Source organism: Dermochelys coriacea, chromosome 13 (genome assembly GCF_009764565.3).
Source record: "Dermochelys coriacea isolate rDerCor1 chromosome 13, rDerCor1.pri.v4, whole genome shotgun sequence".
Taxonomy (NCBI): Eukaryota; Metazoa; Chordata; order Testudines; family Dermochelyidae; genus Dermochelys; species Dermochelys coriacea.
This window is the reverse complement of record NC_050080.1, coordinates 19551853-19569098: the sequence shown is the minus strand read 5'-3', so window position 1 is coordinate 19569098 and position 17246 is coordinate 19551853. Positions and strand designations below refer to the sequence as shown.

The following is a 17246-nucleotide window of genomic DNA, read 5'->3' as shown; positions in this document are numbered from 1 at the left end:
AATGGGAATTACACCTGCCAGGCTGTGTGTGTGTGTGTGTGTGTGTGTCACTGACTGTACAGTGCTTGAAAAGCACTATGGATGTGATAGTTATTTTCAAGAAAGGGAGATCCTTTGCTGGTGTAAATTGGTGTGGTTTAATTGATTTCAGTGGAGCTTTGCCAAGTTACACCGACTGAGCATCTACCCCAAAGTTAATAAATAAATAAATGCCAGTGATTGTCAGGGAGAAATCTCAGCTTTCAGGCCCCTTGTGGAATTCTTATTTCTTATCAATAGGAAAGGGATCTTGTGTCAGCTGAGAGGAAACAACTGCCTGGCTACAAGAAGTTGTCCAACTATTACTAGGTCTTTGCAGTCTATGTGTTCCACTGGCTTAGTCAGGCCATTTTCCCTTGACTCAGAACATCCTGATCATGCTGTGATAACCCTGTCCCACCCTGACTCTGAGTCACTGCCATTGTGGGAGTGTGGAAATATTGGCCAAACCTTAGGAGAATCTGCTTGTTAATCAAAAGTTCCATAAATGTTGTGTAATTAAGCTGCACAAGATGGATGGGGAGTGGAGTGGTTAAACTCAAACACAGATTCTTCTCTTTGCTTCTCTGGAAGGAAAGCAGAGCTTTGCATACAGGGGAATTTTGTTTTTGATCTTCACTTAGCACCATCTTTCAGCTGTAAGGTTCAAGTCACTTTCCAAAAGCCATTTGCAACTGGTGTGTATAGCCACCAACCCTGACTGGTCAGTGAGGAATTTAGGTTGTAAGGATCAGACAGAAAGAGATGTATTTGATACTCCTGGATGGTTTCAAAACCCAGGAAAGAATCTCTCCCTTTTGCAAATGCTACTCAACTACAAGTAAAGAAGGTTACAGTCTGTGGCTGTGCTAGTTAAAGCCAATAATAATGTGACGGCTCTGCCATGGGCTATTATCTGTAGCTGATGTCTTGCAAGATGGAGATTTCCTGTGATTTAGAAACCTCTCATACGGGCTGGTTTCATGGGTCCACATTCGCTGCAATAGCCTGCGATATGGGTGATCTGGGTTCAAGACCCTGATCTGCAGCGGACTTCTTGTGTATGTTGCACAAGTCACTTATTCTCTCTGTGTCTCAGTTCCCCATCTGTAAGCTGAGATAACAGCACAGCTCTACAATGCAGGGGTGTTGTGAGGATAAATGTGTTGAAGACGGTGAGAGCTTCAGAAACTATGGTAATAGGGGTGCCTAAGATATGTTATATCCTTTTAGATAACAGTTAAAAGATTTGGTTAGCCAAATCAATCTTTATGCTCTGTTGAATTCCTATAGGGTTCTTAGGGTTAGTCCTTAGTGGAGAAAGGTTATTGTGAACCAAAAGAACCTTTAAAGATGTTAAGATATTCATTGCCTTAGGGACAGTCGTGATGGACAGGTGTCATTGTTAGGTGTCAGAGGAAAGCCCTACTAACCTGATTGAATGAACAAGGTAATCGCTGAGTCTCCTCTCACAGGGCCTAGGGAACTACAGTCAAAGGAGGTGGGGATTTCTGTTAAAAAAGTGAAGGAGACAGGATCTTATAGGACTTGGCAAACACCCAAGAAGTCCAGGCATTTCTGAATATTTCTGGCTGATGCACAGTGCAAGTTCAGTGAAATTGAGGCACATCAGTGAAAAATGAACAGGGCAGTTGTGTAACGATGGAGCAAAATGGATACATTCAGCTAATGGCATTTCCCTGCAAGAATGTGAGCTGGATCTTGCAGTCCTTACACAGCTAAAACTCTCACTGATTTCCTTGGTATGATTCTATGCCCAAATAGATTATAGAGTGTGTGCATGCATACTTATCTTCATCCATATAATTACTGGCATAGTTTTTGGCTCAGAGAGGCTATACTGGATTTTAGTCAAGACAAAAATGAAAATTAGTGTTGCTGTTTGGTAGATGGCTTTTAACACAAAGGAAGATGAATAAAATCCAAGGGGGGAAAATGAACCACATAGGTTTGAAACAATCAAAAACATTGTGGTCTGGGTTTGAGGACTCTCCCATCCCTAATTTAGTGGCAGAAAAAAACAGAACTTGCTGCTTCAGCTGTCACTGATTGGCCGAGTGACGGTAGCCACTGCTTACATAACAGGAAGGAAGGTCAGCTTTATGCAGATGTTGGGGGTGAGACTTTCTGCTTGTAGAAACTGGTGCAGTTTCCTTGAGCTGCTTCAGACTACAGCAGCAGAGAATATGGGCCTGAATCTTTAAAAGCCAGCCTGTTAAACATGCTGGCTGAAATTTTGCAAAACCTTTTAAAGCTGTTATTTATTTTCTGATTTTGTTGCTTCCCAGCAACTCAATGTAACTTCAGCAAAGACAAATGAAGTTGATTCATCCGATGAAGTGAGCTGTAGCTCACGAAAGCTTATGCTCTAATAAATTTGTTAGTCTCTAAGGTGCCACAAGTACTCCTTTTCTTTTTACAAATATAATTGTATTTTATGCCTTTAGTTTGCTGAGCCCCACCCTTTGTAGTGCATTGTGTTTCTGAACAGAAACTCCAACCCCTTGATACAAAAGGGATATCTAATTCTTTATTTGCAGTGATGTTCTGTTCTCGTCTGTTAAAAGTCTTCTGCTGCAATGTAGCACTTTAATATCTGCTCCCACTGTCCTCTGGAAGAGCTGCCTTGCCAACGGACTTTCTGACTCCTATGGGCCCTGTCCTCTCTCCGCACACTTAAGGCCAACTCAAAAACCCAGACTTAAACATTCCCCTGGCTTTGTGTCGGGTGTGTGTCAAAATCCCCATCTGAATTTTGAGACTTGTGCCCATCACTGAATGTAATAAATCCCCAACCCTGTGCCTCCACTTTCCCCTTGCTATTCACCCTCTGAACTGACCATTGCAGCCATCTTCATCTTCATCTTCCACTCCACTCCTTCTACAGAAATCTTCCCTGCAGGTCATATTCCCAGCACTCCTTCTTGTGTTGGGGGATAGAGACAGGAACTGGAAATTTGTTTCATATTAAGGATATGGTACAAAAAGAATTTGGGTTGTGTGAAATGTACCATTGTGAGGCATTAACTAAAAAGAGTAAGGTCCATTCTGAAAAATTGAGCCATCTACTTCAGTGACTACAATGAAAAGTGCTTATCAGAACTCCGTATGCTAATGGGGATGGTTTCTAGTTTGAAAGAAATCTTCTCTTCTCTTCTCTTCCCCACTGCTCCAGTCATTGGTTCCAGATAGGTTCAGCTACTCAAAGGGAGTATGGAAGTCTCTTTGGTTCACAAATGCAGGAGAGTTTAAAGCATTTTCTAAAGAAACACCAGGTTCAAAGCCCTTGATTGTTCCAGAGGCAGAAAGGCACTTGTATTAAACAAGGTAACGATGTGGCGCCTGGAAACTCAGTGAGACAGTTACAGCCACTGTTTCCTTAGGTAGCTACTAAATAAAAAAAACCCACTCTCTTTTGTTCCAAATACCCCAGAAGCTGAAAGAGTCTGATGCATCTGGCTCTTGCTGCCTCTTCACTTCTTCAATTTAATCTCATGAGGTCCTTTATGGCAAATAATTACAGTACCTTAATGAAGACTCGGATGGGAGAAATGAAGGAAAGAGTCAAGACACACTGAAGAAAGGGAGGCTGCACAGTTTCGTCATTATAACTGAGCTCGGTAATTTAACTGATTCTCCCCCAGCGTCGTCCTCCGGTGCAGTCTGCTCAGAACAAATTGGGGGGGCTGATGTGTGGCCTCGTAGATTCAGATTTAGCCGCAGTGATCTGTGCCTGTGGGACCGCTGAGCTAGAGTATTGCAATTCTCTGAACTTCGGTTTGAAACTGTCAAGCTTGAAACAGCAGCAATTGGTTCAGAGCATTTCGGTTCATCTGCTCAGCAACACAGGCCACTGAGACACTGTCGCACCATGGCTCTGCTCACTGCACCAGCTCCCATGTAGTACTGAATTATATTCAAAAGCTTGCTCCTCATCTTCAAAATCCCCTTTAAGGATCTGATCTAAGTGACCTAGGTGACCCCCTCTCCCTGAGTGATAATGACCTCCCATTGCAGCTGTGTTCTACAGGAACCAGGGAACACCCAGTTCAGCACAAGAACTTTTATTAGTGACTGGCTCATGAATCTGGAACTAAGTGCTGGGAGAAATCAAGTTGTTTGTGGGCCTCAGAACCTTGACAGCCAAATGCAAAACCCACTTTTAATAGCCTATTCCCAATTACACCCCCACAGAGAGAGAGGAAACCTTCCTGAAAATTAAACAGTAAACCAACCCCCAAAAATCCAGCCACTTCTGACTGAGTGAGAGAGCAATGCATATATGGACGTACATTTCATAATTTTGAGATGCACACAAATACAACGGCAACGGGTATCATATAAAAACCTAGATGGATATATTAGTGGTTTTCTAACAGGGGTATGAGCACCCTTAGGGATAAGTGAGCTCTCGTTGGGTGTACATGAGAAAAAATCCTATAATGGTGGACCCCGCATTTTATTTAGTAAGACTTGGCAATCTAATCACAGGTATATGATGACCCTGTCTCAGATGAGGGTACACGGTAGACTCCATTATTTGGAAAGGGGTATGCAGCCTAAAAAGTTTGAAAACCACTGGATTTGGCAACACAAGTAGAAGTGACACTCGCATACTCTAAAACCAGAGCACTAATGTTTGCCATATTATTCCAGTTTCAAGAGTCAGTGGTGTTTCAGAGTGAAAAACATTATAATAAGAATTGATCACTCTCCCAAATCACCTGCTAGCCTGAAATCTCTTCTTAATTACAAATCACACTAATAGGACTCCTACAGGAGCCCAGTGGGAAATAAAATGGACTATGTGAGCCAAATTTTGAAAAACAGCCAGTAAAATGGTACCTGAAATTTTTCGTCTGGCATGCCATTAATTTTTGTACAGATAATCAAGGATTAGTGCACGGAATCAGCATTTGTGCATACAATCCTACCCAATTTGCATGTGCCAATCCATCTTTCCACCTTCACAAAAACTAATGGTGAAAACAAGATACCCACTAAACTTGTGGCCACCGAATTGTGGCCTCAGTTTTAGATGCCAAAACTACTTGTCATGCTTGAACATTTGTTTGTTTCTTTTTCACACCCTGCTTCATCTCTCTAGCAGCCCCAGCTGTGCTATTGACTCTGTTATGGAGCATAAGTACCCTATGGGGATTATAGATGAGATTTTCAAAGGCACAAATGAGTTAGGTGCCTAATCTCCATTGAAAGCCATTGGGCATTAGCCACCTAACTGATATCTGTGCCTTGGAAATGTCCCCTGTTGTGTCTTTTGCTCTTTACACAAGAAATATAATAGGAAAACATCACATCAGCACAGTGGGGTCCAAATAACCATATTTACTAAATACACACAAAAATATCACACCAAGGTCTGTATTGCTCTGGCTGGTTTCCAGCAGCTTCTAAAACATAGAACACAATGAACACCACTAGGAGGGATCACAGACTACTTAAAGAGACTACAACATTCCTGTACACAACACGCACCCCAGGAGTGTCTGTCTATATATAATATTACCCATGGGAGGTGGGAAGCAGCCCATGTACATGTTCCAGATTGCTAGTGATACCCTGATCATCTTGCTGACAGGATCTGCTTTGAAGCTTCCTCTCTCCACAATGGTTCAGTGGGAGATAGGTATTTTTAAAACCTCTCCTTGAAATGTCACGCATTGATAGATTTTCCCAAGTGACATTCGGAGCTCCTGCTCACAGGCATTTTCTGATGCTCTACAAACCTGCCCCATGGAAACAACAGAATCTGCCCACCTGGCATCATTCAGCCCTGACACTTGATTGCTCCCCATTGTCATCTGCCTCTCATATTGGCCTTCCACTCTGCATTTTCAATCCCTCACACTGAATCTTCTCACCTCCCCAGCAGCACGATGAAAAGAGTCAGTGAAACCTTAGCCTGAACTGAAACAGAAGATTAGAGGCCCTTAGGTCCTTTAAAAAATATATACATAACAAATCATCAAGTGCCCCCTTCCCAGATAGTGCTAAATCCCTTTTTATTTTGCAATGTTGGATTGCTCTTCTGCTCCGTGTTTTCTTTTTTTCCAAGTCTCTCATTAGGGGACGAGTGGAAGAGACTCATCTGGCTAAGTGAGAAGGGGCTAAAATAATTTTCCAGAGTAAGATGGTGTACTCAGTTGTCATTACTGAGAAAAGCTTTAAAATCTAGTTATAACATAATTACTATGATTGTCAAAATAGACACAACCGAATAGATAGCCTAGCCCTTTTGGGAGCGAGATGTAGTCCAGTGCTGATGTATCCTCGCAGGGGCAATAGTTTAAGAAATTAACTGTATATTATGGCTTAGGAAATTTTTGGAGGGAGAGATCTCACTCAGTCACATTTTTAGGATATTTTTTATGGTGCAGAGGGCAGAAAGCCAAAGATTTTTATATGGAATAAATGTATGTCTTCAGCAAAGCAATAACTCATTTCATTTATCACACAATATTCCCATGACAACATTTTCCAGCTGATAGTTGCTGAATGTGTAGCCACGGTCTAGCAATGTCTGAGGATGCCTAATGCTCACACTATATGGATACAATTCTACACATTAGAGAAATACTGAAAATGCTGTCAGGCTAATTCATTCCCGGCAAAATACTCAGGCAAGAACTGCAAGAGGGTCAGATTAATTTCTAGTTGTGCATGCTGCTAGGTAATTTATAGTACATGCACTGGAGGTTCCCAGATGGGTAGCCAGGGGAATGGGAGTTTTGAATAGCCACCAATGTATGATATCTTCCTCCACTCCCATCCTTTCCCTTACTTTCTTAATGACAGAGAATGCAAAGCTCAGAAGGGGAAGGGCAGAGGTGTCAGACCTAATCATTCGGCTCAGGGAAGACGTCATGGTCTGACTGACCCATTCTGTGCTCCTCTCTTTCCCCATCACAATGCATATATGGGGGCCATTAAGTTATGGATTTCACTTCTGCTGGTGGTGATAGTGTTAAAATCCTTCTGGTGCTTTTCCAGTGAGAGATCTGGTGTGAACAGCAAGAGTTCCCACCTCACATGGAAAATGTTCAGGGATTCTCACACCTCTGCCATGACACTTAACCTTGGGTAGCTCATTTATTAGCTATTTTGAATCTACTTCCCATTCTTTTGGTTTTGTCTCCTAAATTCAGTAGACCCAACCTGATTTTAGACGTTCATATTACACTATAGACCAAAGCCCTGAAATAGCAGCCAGCCTCCTTTTGTAGCTTCAGGCCATATTAGAGCTTGTCTACATGGGGAGTTATTTTAGTTGACCTATTTCTGATTATCTCCCTGTGTGGATGCTCTTATTCCAGATTAAGAGTGCCTTATTCCAAATGATCTTAATCCACTTTTACCGGGAATTCAATTTAATTTAATCCAAATTAACTCTAGTGTAGACAAGCCCTTGGAGTACTCTACGTCTACACAGCATTTTGGCATAAGCTTCTGTGACGACATGCCAGGGTACAATCCAGACTAATGAGTAGATGTGTCGCCCCTGCCCTGCATCTATGGGTGCCTTACAATGCCTTGCTGACATAGTTCCCACCTGGGCCACTCGCAAACAGCCTTCCAGCATGCAAGCTACACCCTGAGTATCTGTGTGTAGCTGCAGCCTGCCCACCACACTTGGGTTACACTCTGGCTCTCACCAGCCTGAGTTATACTGCAGGGTGACCCCAACTCACTTCCAGTCCCAGATTTCCCCCCCCATAAATATATGTCTTGTACTGCTCAACTCTCTCCTGGACAGTACAAAATATTTAAAGGGAATAATATGCCATTTTATCATTGCAACTAGTTATTCAGACACTCCAATTTAAACACACTGCATTAGATAAAACAGTAAAACAAGGTTATTTTTCTTGTACCCATTTTGACTTTTATGCCTCATTACTTGTACTCACTTAAAACCTCTCTCTTTGTAGTTAATAAGGATTGAATGTTTGCTAACACCTAACTTGACAAACTATATCAGATTCAAGAAAAGTTTCACACCACAGGCTTTCACCAGTCTTACCGATCAACCTCTGTAGGCCTGGACCCTCCCCCAGAGTCCAAGGAATGCTTCCTTTGTTGCTTCAGGTGCAGTGAAAGGGATGGGTGGAGAGAGGGGATACTTGGGGGAGTTTGTCCTTCCTTTTTACAGTTTCAGTCCCCCTCTTGAAAAAACATTCACTTCTAGGAAATAAAGATTCTATGAGGGAGGAGGTTCCTGGCCAGCTTTTTCTCACCTGTTTGAGCTTTGTTTGTTTCCCTTCTTGCTTGATGACACTGTTTACTGCTTAAATGAAAATTAAGCAGAGCACATATTCCTCTGTCTAAGACAGACCTGTTTGTCAACCTCTGTCTGGGCAGGGCTGTAGGATTTGAAACATGTGCTAATATTATACAGGGAAATCTTGCAACTTTGTCACACATATTTTATTAGGACAATACTGACCAGCAAATTATGAGTTTTCCAATGACACCCTTGCAAGGCATACTTTGTACAAAGATTATTACAATAGGGTGGAGGTGTGAATACACAGATGTAGTCCCTCCCAGCCTGGATCAACAGACTCAGGCTAGAGGAGCTTGCACTAGCGCTCTAAAAATAGCAGTGTAGGCAAAGCTGGGAAGTTGTGACTCAGGCAGGAGTTCAGGCTCTGAAGCTGGGGCGGGGGGGTGGGCTTCAAAGCCTGAGCTCCAGCCCAAGCTGCAACATCAAAGAGCTGTCTACACCATTATTTTTAGAATGCTAGCATGAGCCCCGCTACCCGGAGTCTGTTAACCTGCACCTGGAGGCTCATTCCAAAATGCAGTATAGGTATACCCTATAGTGCTTGATAACGTCAGGTCAGTTGTTGAAACCCCATTTGTCAGTGTTATGATATATCTATGGGAGTGTCTGCATCTGGGATCTCTGGATCTAAAAGCGTGAGCTTCTATTGCCTGAGCTAAATGTGTTAACTGAGGCTGCAACAGGCTCATCAACTTCTGTATGTGGCCCAGTCACCACTAGGAGGAGACACTGAGTGGCTGTGGGTTACATCACCGCTAGTGAAGAAAAGACAATAACCAGGATATTCCATGCCAATGCCAATCATTGGACAGGAAGTTACATATTTCTCCCCATAGATCAATAAAGCTTTAAGCAATTTCTCTCTCAAAATGTATAAATATTTAACATAGCACAAGTGAAACAGACTATAACTTTGCACAAATACATTCTGGCTAGGGCTGGGCAAAAACAGCATGATCTTTTCGCAAAATTTAATTCCAGGATATTTTATTAGAGTCAAATTCTGCTTTTCTTGACATTTTTGTGACTTTATGGTTTTTGCATAAAAATATGCAAAATTGTTTTAATTTTTGCATGTTTTGAGGCCAAATTTGCTCTGCATCAGACTAAAATTTGAAATCTTGAAGATGTTGGGGGTTTTTACTTTATAATAGGACCATTTTTGTTGTAAAATGGTCCTGGAGCTGAGCAAAAAAAAAAAAGGTAACCATAAAACTTGGTCATTTTTGCAACACTAAAGCAAAATACAAAACCCTCAGATTTTGAGATGTTTGTGGTTTTGTGCCTATATTCCATATATTCCCTACCCCTGACTTTGAAGACAAAACCCAGGCTGAACTATCCAAAAAATGATTGTCATGGCATAGCACCTAAAACGTCCTTGTCATTTTCTGTCATAACGTCCCAGGAATGCTGGCATGCCGGAGATTTACAAATCCAGTCTCAGCTTCTGCTTGAGTTGTTGCTCCTTCTTGTTGTGTTTCCTTAATAGCTCCCTGTAGAGGTACTGGACTCTCCGCTCTTCTTGTCTCTCAAAGAAGGAGGCAGAAATTTTTCGGCACAAACGTTGTGCGTAAGTTTCCAGAAAGATCATGGCATAAATGATGCAATAGAGCATTCCGACAGCAAGCGCCACAAAGTTGTTTGGGGGGCTTGGCCGTTTCATTGTGCAATTGGCAGAGATGAAGGTCAGATTCTGCTGGTAAGTTCTTTCGAAGTTCACAATGGATTGTTCTCCAGAGGTGACTCCATTGAAAATTTTCCAGATAAAGGGCAGAATGTTTATTTTAGCCTGAAACAAACAAAATAAAAGATTCAACGGGAAGATGAAAAAAACCCAACCACACACTGGCAAGTATAAAAATAGCAACTTGGCAATGTAAGAATCACAATTAAATTTTGTACATGTTTGGTAAGATTGGGAGATAAAAATGCAAGTAGGTTTCAGGCTGTGATTAGATAATATGCTTACATGGGTGTACGCTGCTTAGCACAATGCAGTAGGATCCTGCCTGAGGTCTTAGCTGCTGCCACAATAATTATAATAGCAGTAAACTGTTTGAGGTGATAAGATTCATAAAAAAAATTAAACTCTTATAGCAAAGAATGGCATGTGCAGTCACACTCTCTAGCATGAAGATAGCATGAAGGTTAAATAGTTTCTCAATCCACAGGTTTCTGGCTGTAAATTGCTTGCCAGTGGTGGCTAGGAAGAAATGTAGACTTGCCCAGTTAAATGTGTGATGGAAGGATTACACCGGTGACTGAAGCATTCCAAAAAAGGAAAGGGATGGGCAGGAATAATTAAAACGGGAAAGCTAAAAAACAAGAAAAAATGAAAATAGGTAGAGGGATAAAAAATATATTGAAACTGGAGAGGGTCCAAAAGGGTTTATGTTTGCCTATGTTCTTACTGACCATTAAAAAGCAACTGGGCATGAATTTAAACACAGAACAGGAAAGGGTTAATAAAAATAAAAAGGAAAAATACATTTTAAAACTGAAAACAGAACTGATTAAAACCAAGTCTGGTTTTGCATCCCATCCCCCGACCCTCCTTCTTGATTTTCTCGTGTCTCTGTACATTGAAAGCTGTTCTGTCTATCCCAGTTTGTGAATCCCTTATTCAGAGTGGGGAGCAGTTCCAGTGAGACTGCTGCTCAGAGCCAGGGGTCATGCGCTTGGCCTGTGTGATTGTAAAAGTGTCTAAAACACTCTGGGCATTGTATAAATAATAAATCACAATTCCTCTGAATCCAATGCTAGCCACTCTCTGAGACAGAGCACTGGACTACATGAACCATTGATCTGCTCTGCTTTGGTGACTCCCATATTCCTAAATGGTAGATCCCCACAATGATTGCCATGTAAATGTCTCCTGGTAACACTTTCCCTGCTGTCATACGAGTGGGTCTCCGGAGCTATGATTCAGTCAGTGCAATCACAACTCAGGGAAGAGGTGGGAAGGGCCCCATTCCTCTTTCTAATAAACTGTTCTTTCTTCCTGTAACCGAGAGCCCACTTGTCCCAGACTAGAGGCAGGATGTAGAGGACACAGGGTGGCATTCCAGCACCTCATTTCACTGCAGAGTATCCATGATGCTTTCTAAGAGCTAGATTGTATCTTACAGTCAGAATCACAGTTTGCTCCCTGGTCCCCTCCTTGCTACTGTTCTATACACATTGGCCCCCAGAGCATTTGATGGGACAGGGACCAAGGGTTTCCCCATTCCATGCCTCCCACTCACCCATTCCTTGCCCACCTGCACAGGAGTGGGGTTACCGACCACAGAGACTGCTTTCCCTACTTCCCTGCTCTGTGACTCACAATGCAGGTAGCCTTGTACATAGGGGGACTGGATGTCCCAATATTATCAGGCTCTGTCTTGCTATCTGGTCATCCTACTTGCACAGAGGAGAGTAAAGAGGTACAAAGTGTTTGCCTGACTCTCCTGTACTGGCATGAGGGCAAGAGATGCTGCTGCCCTGAAAGACTGATACCACATGATTGATTGTCTTGGATTTTGCTTCACCCCTCCCCCTGTACTACCCCAAAATCCCCAAAAAGACCCTTAAGGGCAATCCCTACAAGAACATATGCTTTAAAAGTGAAAGTTTTAATCTCCACATCAGTTGCTTGATCAGTGACTTCCTCACTTGTCCTATGGGGTTAAACACAAACTCTGGGCTAGTTTTGTCCTTTAGTTGTTAATGCACCACATGTGATTCAGCAGTGATCTCTACAGCAGGAGTGGTTGTACAAGAAACCCTGCTCTTTCAGGCTGTAGGCTGTCTTCAGCTGCCACTGATACTAGTGGGAGTTGAAGGCACAGGAGAGATCACAGTCAGGGCCATCCTTAGGCTTTGTGGGGCCCTACACAGTATTATTAAACTGGTGCCCCTACGGCCGGCAGCCCAGGCTCACAGCCCAAAGGGGAGGGGGGAGGCAGCAAAGGATACTGAGACGCCCGGCCCATCTCACGGCAGCAGAGAGTCACAGTTCCCCGCAGAGACGCCCATACCCTCTCCGTCACGCGGAATGCGCGGCGCTGGCGCATTCAGCTCTGTGAATACGGCCCCTGCCTAAGGACACTGCAGTGCGCACTGGGTGTGCGGGAGCCGACCCACTCTTACCTGCTGTCATGGGCAGCAGGAGAAGCTGCCGCTTGGGGAGGCTAGCTCCCCAGCCCACCTCTTCTGCCTGTGGCCCCGCCCATACTTCACCCCGGGCCCCGCCCCCACTCTGCCCAGGCCCCGCCCTCTCCCCACTCTCTCCCTCCTCTCTTCCCTCCCCCTCCCTGATCACCCCCTACCAGCCAAATCCCTGAACCCAAAAAAAGCAAATGACATTTGAAAAAAACACTCTTCTGCAATTTCTTTCTAAAGAAAATGGAGCATGTTTCCCACTGCTGCCAGAAGGTGAAGACTGGACATGCAGAAGGTACCTAATTAAAAGCACTAAACTTGGGAATAAAAAAATGTCAGGCATGGGTTTTTTGATATACCCTGAAGTTTGTCAGAGATTTATTTGCAAAAACTTTGCAGTAAGGGCAAGTCAGCTATCCTGCTGACTACAACATTAAATGTTATGGAATACATGTTGCAGCTCTTCTCTGTTTTACATTTTCTTAATCAGTATTTCCAAGCTGATTTTATATTTTAAATGTATTTTTAAGCCTTCATAAAGTAATCATTCCAGATTACTACATATTTAACTCACTGAAACAAAGATGTTTTAAATTAATCAATCACAGAGATTTAGTGTGTTCATAACAATGTTCAATACTTTTAGAAACAGGGAACACTAATTTACTTTGTGTGATCTCCATAACAATAGACATGTTCATGAAACTTTACCAACTTCAAAAATATGTTTCCTAAGATTTTAGGCATAACAAAGGATGATATATCTTACTAAGGTACTGATTTTGCTAGAGGGTTCTCTTAAAACTCTAGTCAGAAGTAAAGAAAGGGAAACTCATTTGTCCAGCTATCTGGCAGGAAAGGGTGTTGTCTCTTTAAGGGCTCTCTTCAACAGGGGTGTGAAGGGAGAAAGGGAGAAAGGGATGGACAGAAAGGACAGGAAGACGTTAGAAGCAAGTTTTTTTTAGAAGCAAGTTTTTTGTACTACAGTCATTAAAATTAAAATGTGCATTTTAGATAAGGGTGGTCCTTTGAATGATTTATTTAAAAAACTATATGTCTGAAGATCCAACCATTTAAGGCTAAAGATCAATACTCAGATTGTGCATCTAAAAATCTATGCAAGGATTTTTTAGAGATGTCATTTTATCATCTTCAGCAACACACTAGTGAAATATTTTCAAAGCAAATTTTAAACTAAGGTCCTGTAGACTAGCAAGTTCTGAGTAAATATTACGGTAATGCACAACTGTTTTTGTCAGTAAATTCAGAAACTGACAGTATATACCTGGGGGCTGGCAAATGCCTGTTAAATGGCTTCATTACCACTTGAATGGCTCTTTAACAGTTTCAATGGTGTGCTAATAGGTCTGGCAAGCTGGAAGGCTTTTTCACTTATAAGTTACTAGATCCCCTCCAGAGTAAGAGTCACCAGGCTGCAGCAGCCACCTGTGGGAGCCTGCAGGAAGGGTCAGAACAGGGATAGGAAGAAGCGGGAGTGTGGACACTAAGACCCAGGGGTGCCCCAAATTTTCGGGTGCCCTTCGCAGCCTGCGTATGCCTAAGGATGGCCCTGATCATAATGTTGCTATATATATATATATATATATATATATATATATATATATAACTATATAGGGTGACCAGATGTCCCATTTTTAAAGGAACAGTCCCATTTTGGGGGACTTTTTCTTATATAGGTGCCTATTAGCCTCCACCCCCCGGTCCCGTTTTTTCACAGTTGCTATCTGGTCACTCTATCACTATATGTGCTGGAGGCAGGCTGTGAAGAGTACATATGTCCCTGTCCTGCATCCATTCTGTCTGTGCAGCTGGCAATAGAACAGCTCAGACAAATGTAGCTTTGGCTGGTGAGAAAAGCTGGGCATTCCTTTATTTAAAGGGCCAGGCTAGGGACTCTGCTACTTACGTCATATTTAATGTTGAGCGTTATGGGCACCCTGGGAAACTGAGCCACCTCATTCATTGCTGTATCTGCCAAGTGGAAGGCGATGTAGTCCGTTGCTATGATCACCGCTGTCAGCATCAGGACCAAAGTGAGGAGCATCATGCGCACCAGGCACACCATCTTTTCCGCCCGGGACAGCTTCAAGCCTGTGGATCTGATCAGTTTTTTGGGTGAGCATGTCAGCAGATGGGCTGCTTTCTTGTCCACAGCCAAGTCCTCCAGCTTTTTGGTGATGTAAATATTGTCAAATCGGAGGTTGGTGAGATAGCTTTTCAAATACCAAGCAGACTCAAAAAGGAGATAGAACAGGAAGAAGCCAGCAGCCACCCTGTTGGCTACTAGCAATGCCTGTTTGACCAGCAATTCGACAGAAGAGAAATCATCCTTGATCTTCTGACTAGCAATGAGCACTTGCTCCCTCACCAAGGAACTACTGTGATTCACAGCATACTGAAAATGTCCATTCCTGGGCTTCAGAGAGTTATCTGCCATTTTGTCAGTGACTTCTTTGATCTGGTGACCAAACTGCATGGAAGCTTTTCCCAGCAGGGTTGTTGAGTTCAAAAGGCTGTCTGAGGAATCCTTGCAAATGCATTTAATAACCTGCAGTATGGTTTTAATGTTGTCTGTGATGTTTGGTAAGATATTAACTGCCACGATCATGAAGCAGGTGGACAAGAGCAGCCTCCGGCCTTGTTTAGTGCCTAACGTAGGTATGATTATGGTGAACATGCAGCGGATAGGATGCACCAAGAAGAGGATCAGTAGAAGTAGCAGACTGAAGGAAACCACAATTGCAAAGGAGAGGTGAAATGGATACTCTAGTGAGGAGAACATCCAGTTGTAGAGGAGGCCACCTGTCAGCACAGCAATGCAGCAGCACTGAAGAAATAAAGTCAGGAGCTCACTGCAGCTTGAAGGCACCGGCTTCGAGTAGGCAGACCATGCATCTAACACGACTTCTTGTATCTTTGGAAACAGATTGTCCTGGCAATAGATCTGGACTCTTAACCTATACCAAGAAAAAGCAACGCTGTGTTTAGCAGAGTCAATATAGAAATGCATTGATATGAGCCAAAAGTTTATGTCAAAACAGTGACTGTCAGATGAAGCAGACCAGCACCAAGCTTTGAAAGCTGCTCCTTATACACCATAAAGTTACTAATAGAAATGGCACAAGAAGAAAGCACTGTCCGACTGGTGTAATGTCTTTTCCTTATTTTCCATGGGCATTATAATATATAAGGATGATCTCTGTTGGGGTGGCTACTAGGGGGTGGCTACTAGCAGGTGGCTTCTTTCGGGAGTGATGCACTAACAGGTCTTTTTTGTTTGCTTCCTTCCCTGAACACATCTTGTCTCTCACTTCTGTTCCTCTGTACTGGCTTTGCTGAACTACATATGTGGGACTGGGTAGAATTTCCTTCAAATAATGCAGAACAGGCAATTTCTAGGTATTTCTTGAAAGTTCTAAATTAACAATTGAAGGTCAGTTGCTCATCCTCAAATGTAATGTTGAATATTCAGCTCTTGTGGCATGGATAATCTTTTTGTTCTGAATATGTTCAGTACCTTGCACTGTGGGACTTAGGCAGTATGATAATACAAATAATAATAGCTATAATAATATCAACCATATAGTTATTATGATTAATAGAAATAGATTAATCTCCACCAGTAGAGACCACGGTATAGAGAAAACAGACTGGGAGCTTCTTTTCTCTCTGTCTCATAATACAAGAACAAGGGGACATTTAATGAAATTAAGAGGGGGGAAATTGCAAACTGATAAAAGGAAATACTGTTTCACACAACATGAACTCCTTGCCACAGGAAGCTATTAAGACTAAGAATTTTAAAAGATTTCTAAAAAGGATGATTGGACATTTCTATGGATACTAGGACTATTTTAGTTATAATAGTTGATGATAAACATTTGAGAAGGGATATTAAACCTTCATGCTTGAGGTTTTAAGTCAATCGCTAACCATTAGAAATCAGGATGAGACCTAGTGCCCACTGTGGGATTCTTACACCTTCCCCTGAACCATCTGGTGCTGACCACTACTGGAGACAGACATTGCCAGACTGGATCAGACCCAAGGTCCACCTAGCCCAGTATCCTGTCTTCCCATGACTCAAACCAAACCAGAGCATCCACCATTATTCTTTGGGGGAGACTATTGAAAAAAGCAATTCTGGAACAATTGTTCCTTGGATTTTCCACAGATAAAACATCAGTATCATAGGCACAGAGGCAGGGAGAGTGAGATGCAGAGGAAAGTGAATTCTACATACCCAGCTCTGCGAAGAGGCCTTGTGCTCTCTTGTAAATACTCCATGCTTCAGGAAAGTTTCTTGCCACTTATTCCACTCAAAAGAAACCTCAAGTATAGCTCCCAAAAGGCACAGATAAATGAACTAGGAGAGGTGACCAGCTGGGACCAGAGGGCTAGATTTCAATGAATGGACATTAAAAATGGTTCGGACTAGTGAAGGCTGGTGATGCCAAATGTGGCAAGCCTAGCCCCAAAAAGGTGAGCTCAGTGTTACTAGGAGCCCCAGATAACGATCACACTATCAGATGCAGAACAAGTTTAGTCCTTCTTTCTTGAGGAACCTCTGCTGGATTCTAGACTGCTTGTCTAAAAGGCACACAGGGAGTTGCACAATTTTGCCCACGGAAAGCAGAAGTGTCCGTTTTCTGAAAAGAACCAAGTAGGTGTCATTAATTGCTAGTCTGCGGTAGAGCTGGTCACTCTGAATCATGTTTGTTGCTGAATGCAAACC

The 17246-nt window shown here is 42.7% G+C and overlaps 1 protein-coding gene across 1 annotated transcript; it reads right to left on the bottom strand.

The window, feature by feature from the left end:
• Positions 1–8812: 8812 nt before the first annotated feature.
• LOC119842144 (osteoclast stimulatory transmembrane protein) lies at positions 8813–17143 on the bottom strand. The gene is given in 4 exon segments (XM_038370062.2): positions 8813–9822; positions 9825–10136; positions 14418–15468; positions 16755–17143. Coding segments are annotated over 4 exon segments (1491 nt in total). The 5' UTR covers positions 16799–17143; the 3' UTR covers positions 8813–9738.
• Between the last annotated feature and the right edge of the window lie 103 nt (positions 17144–17246).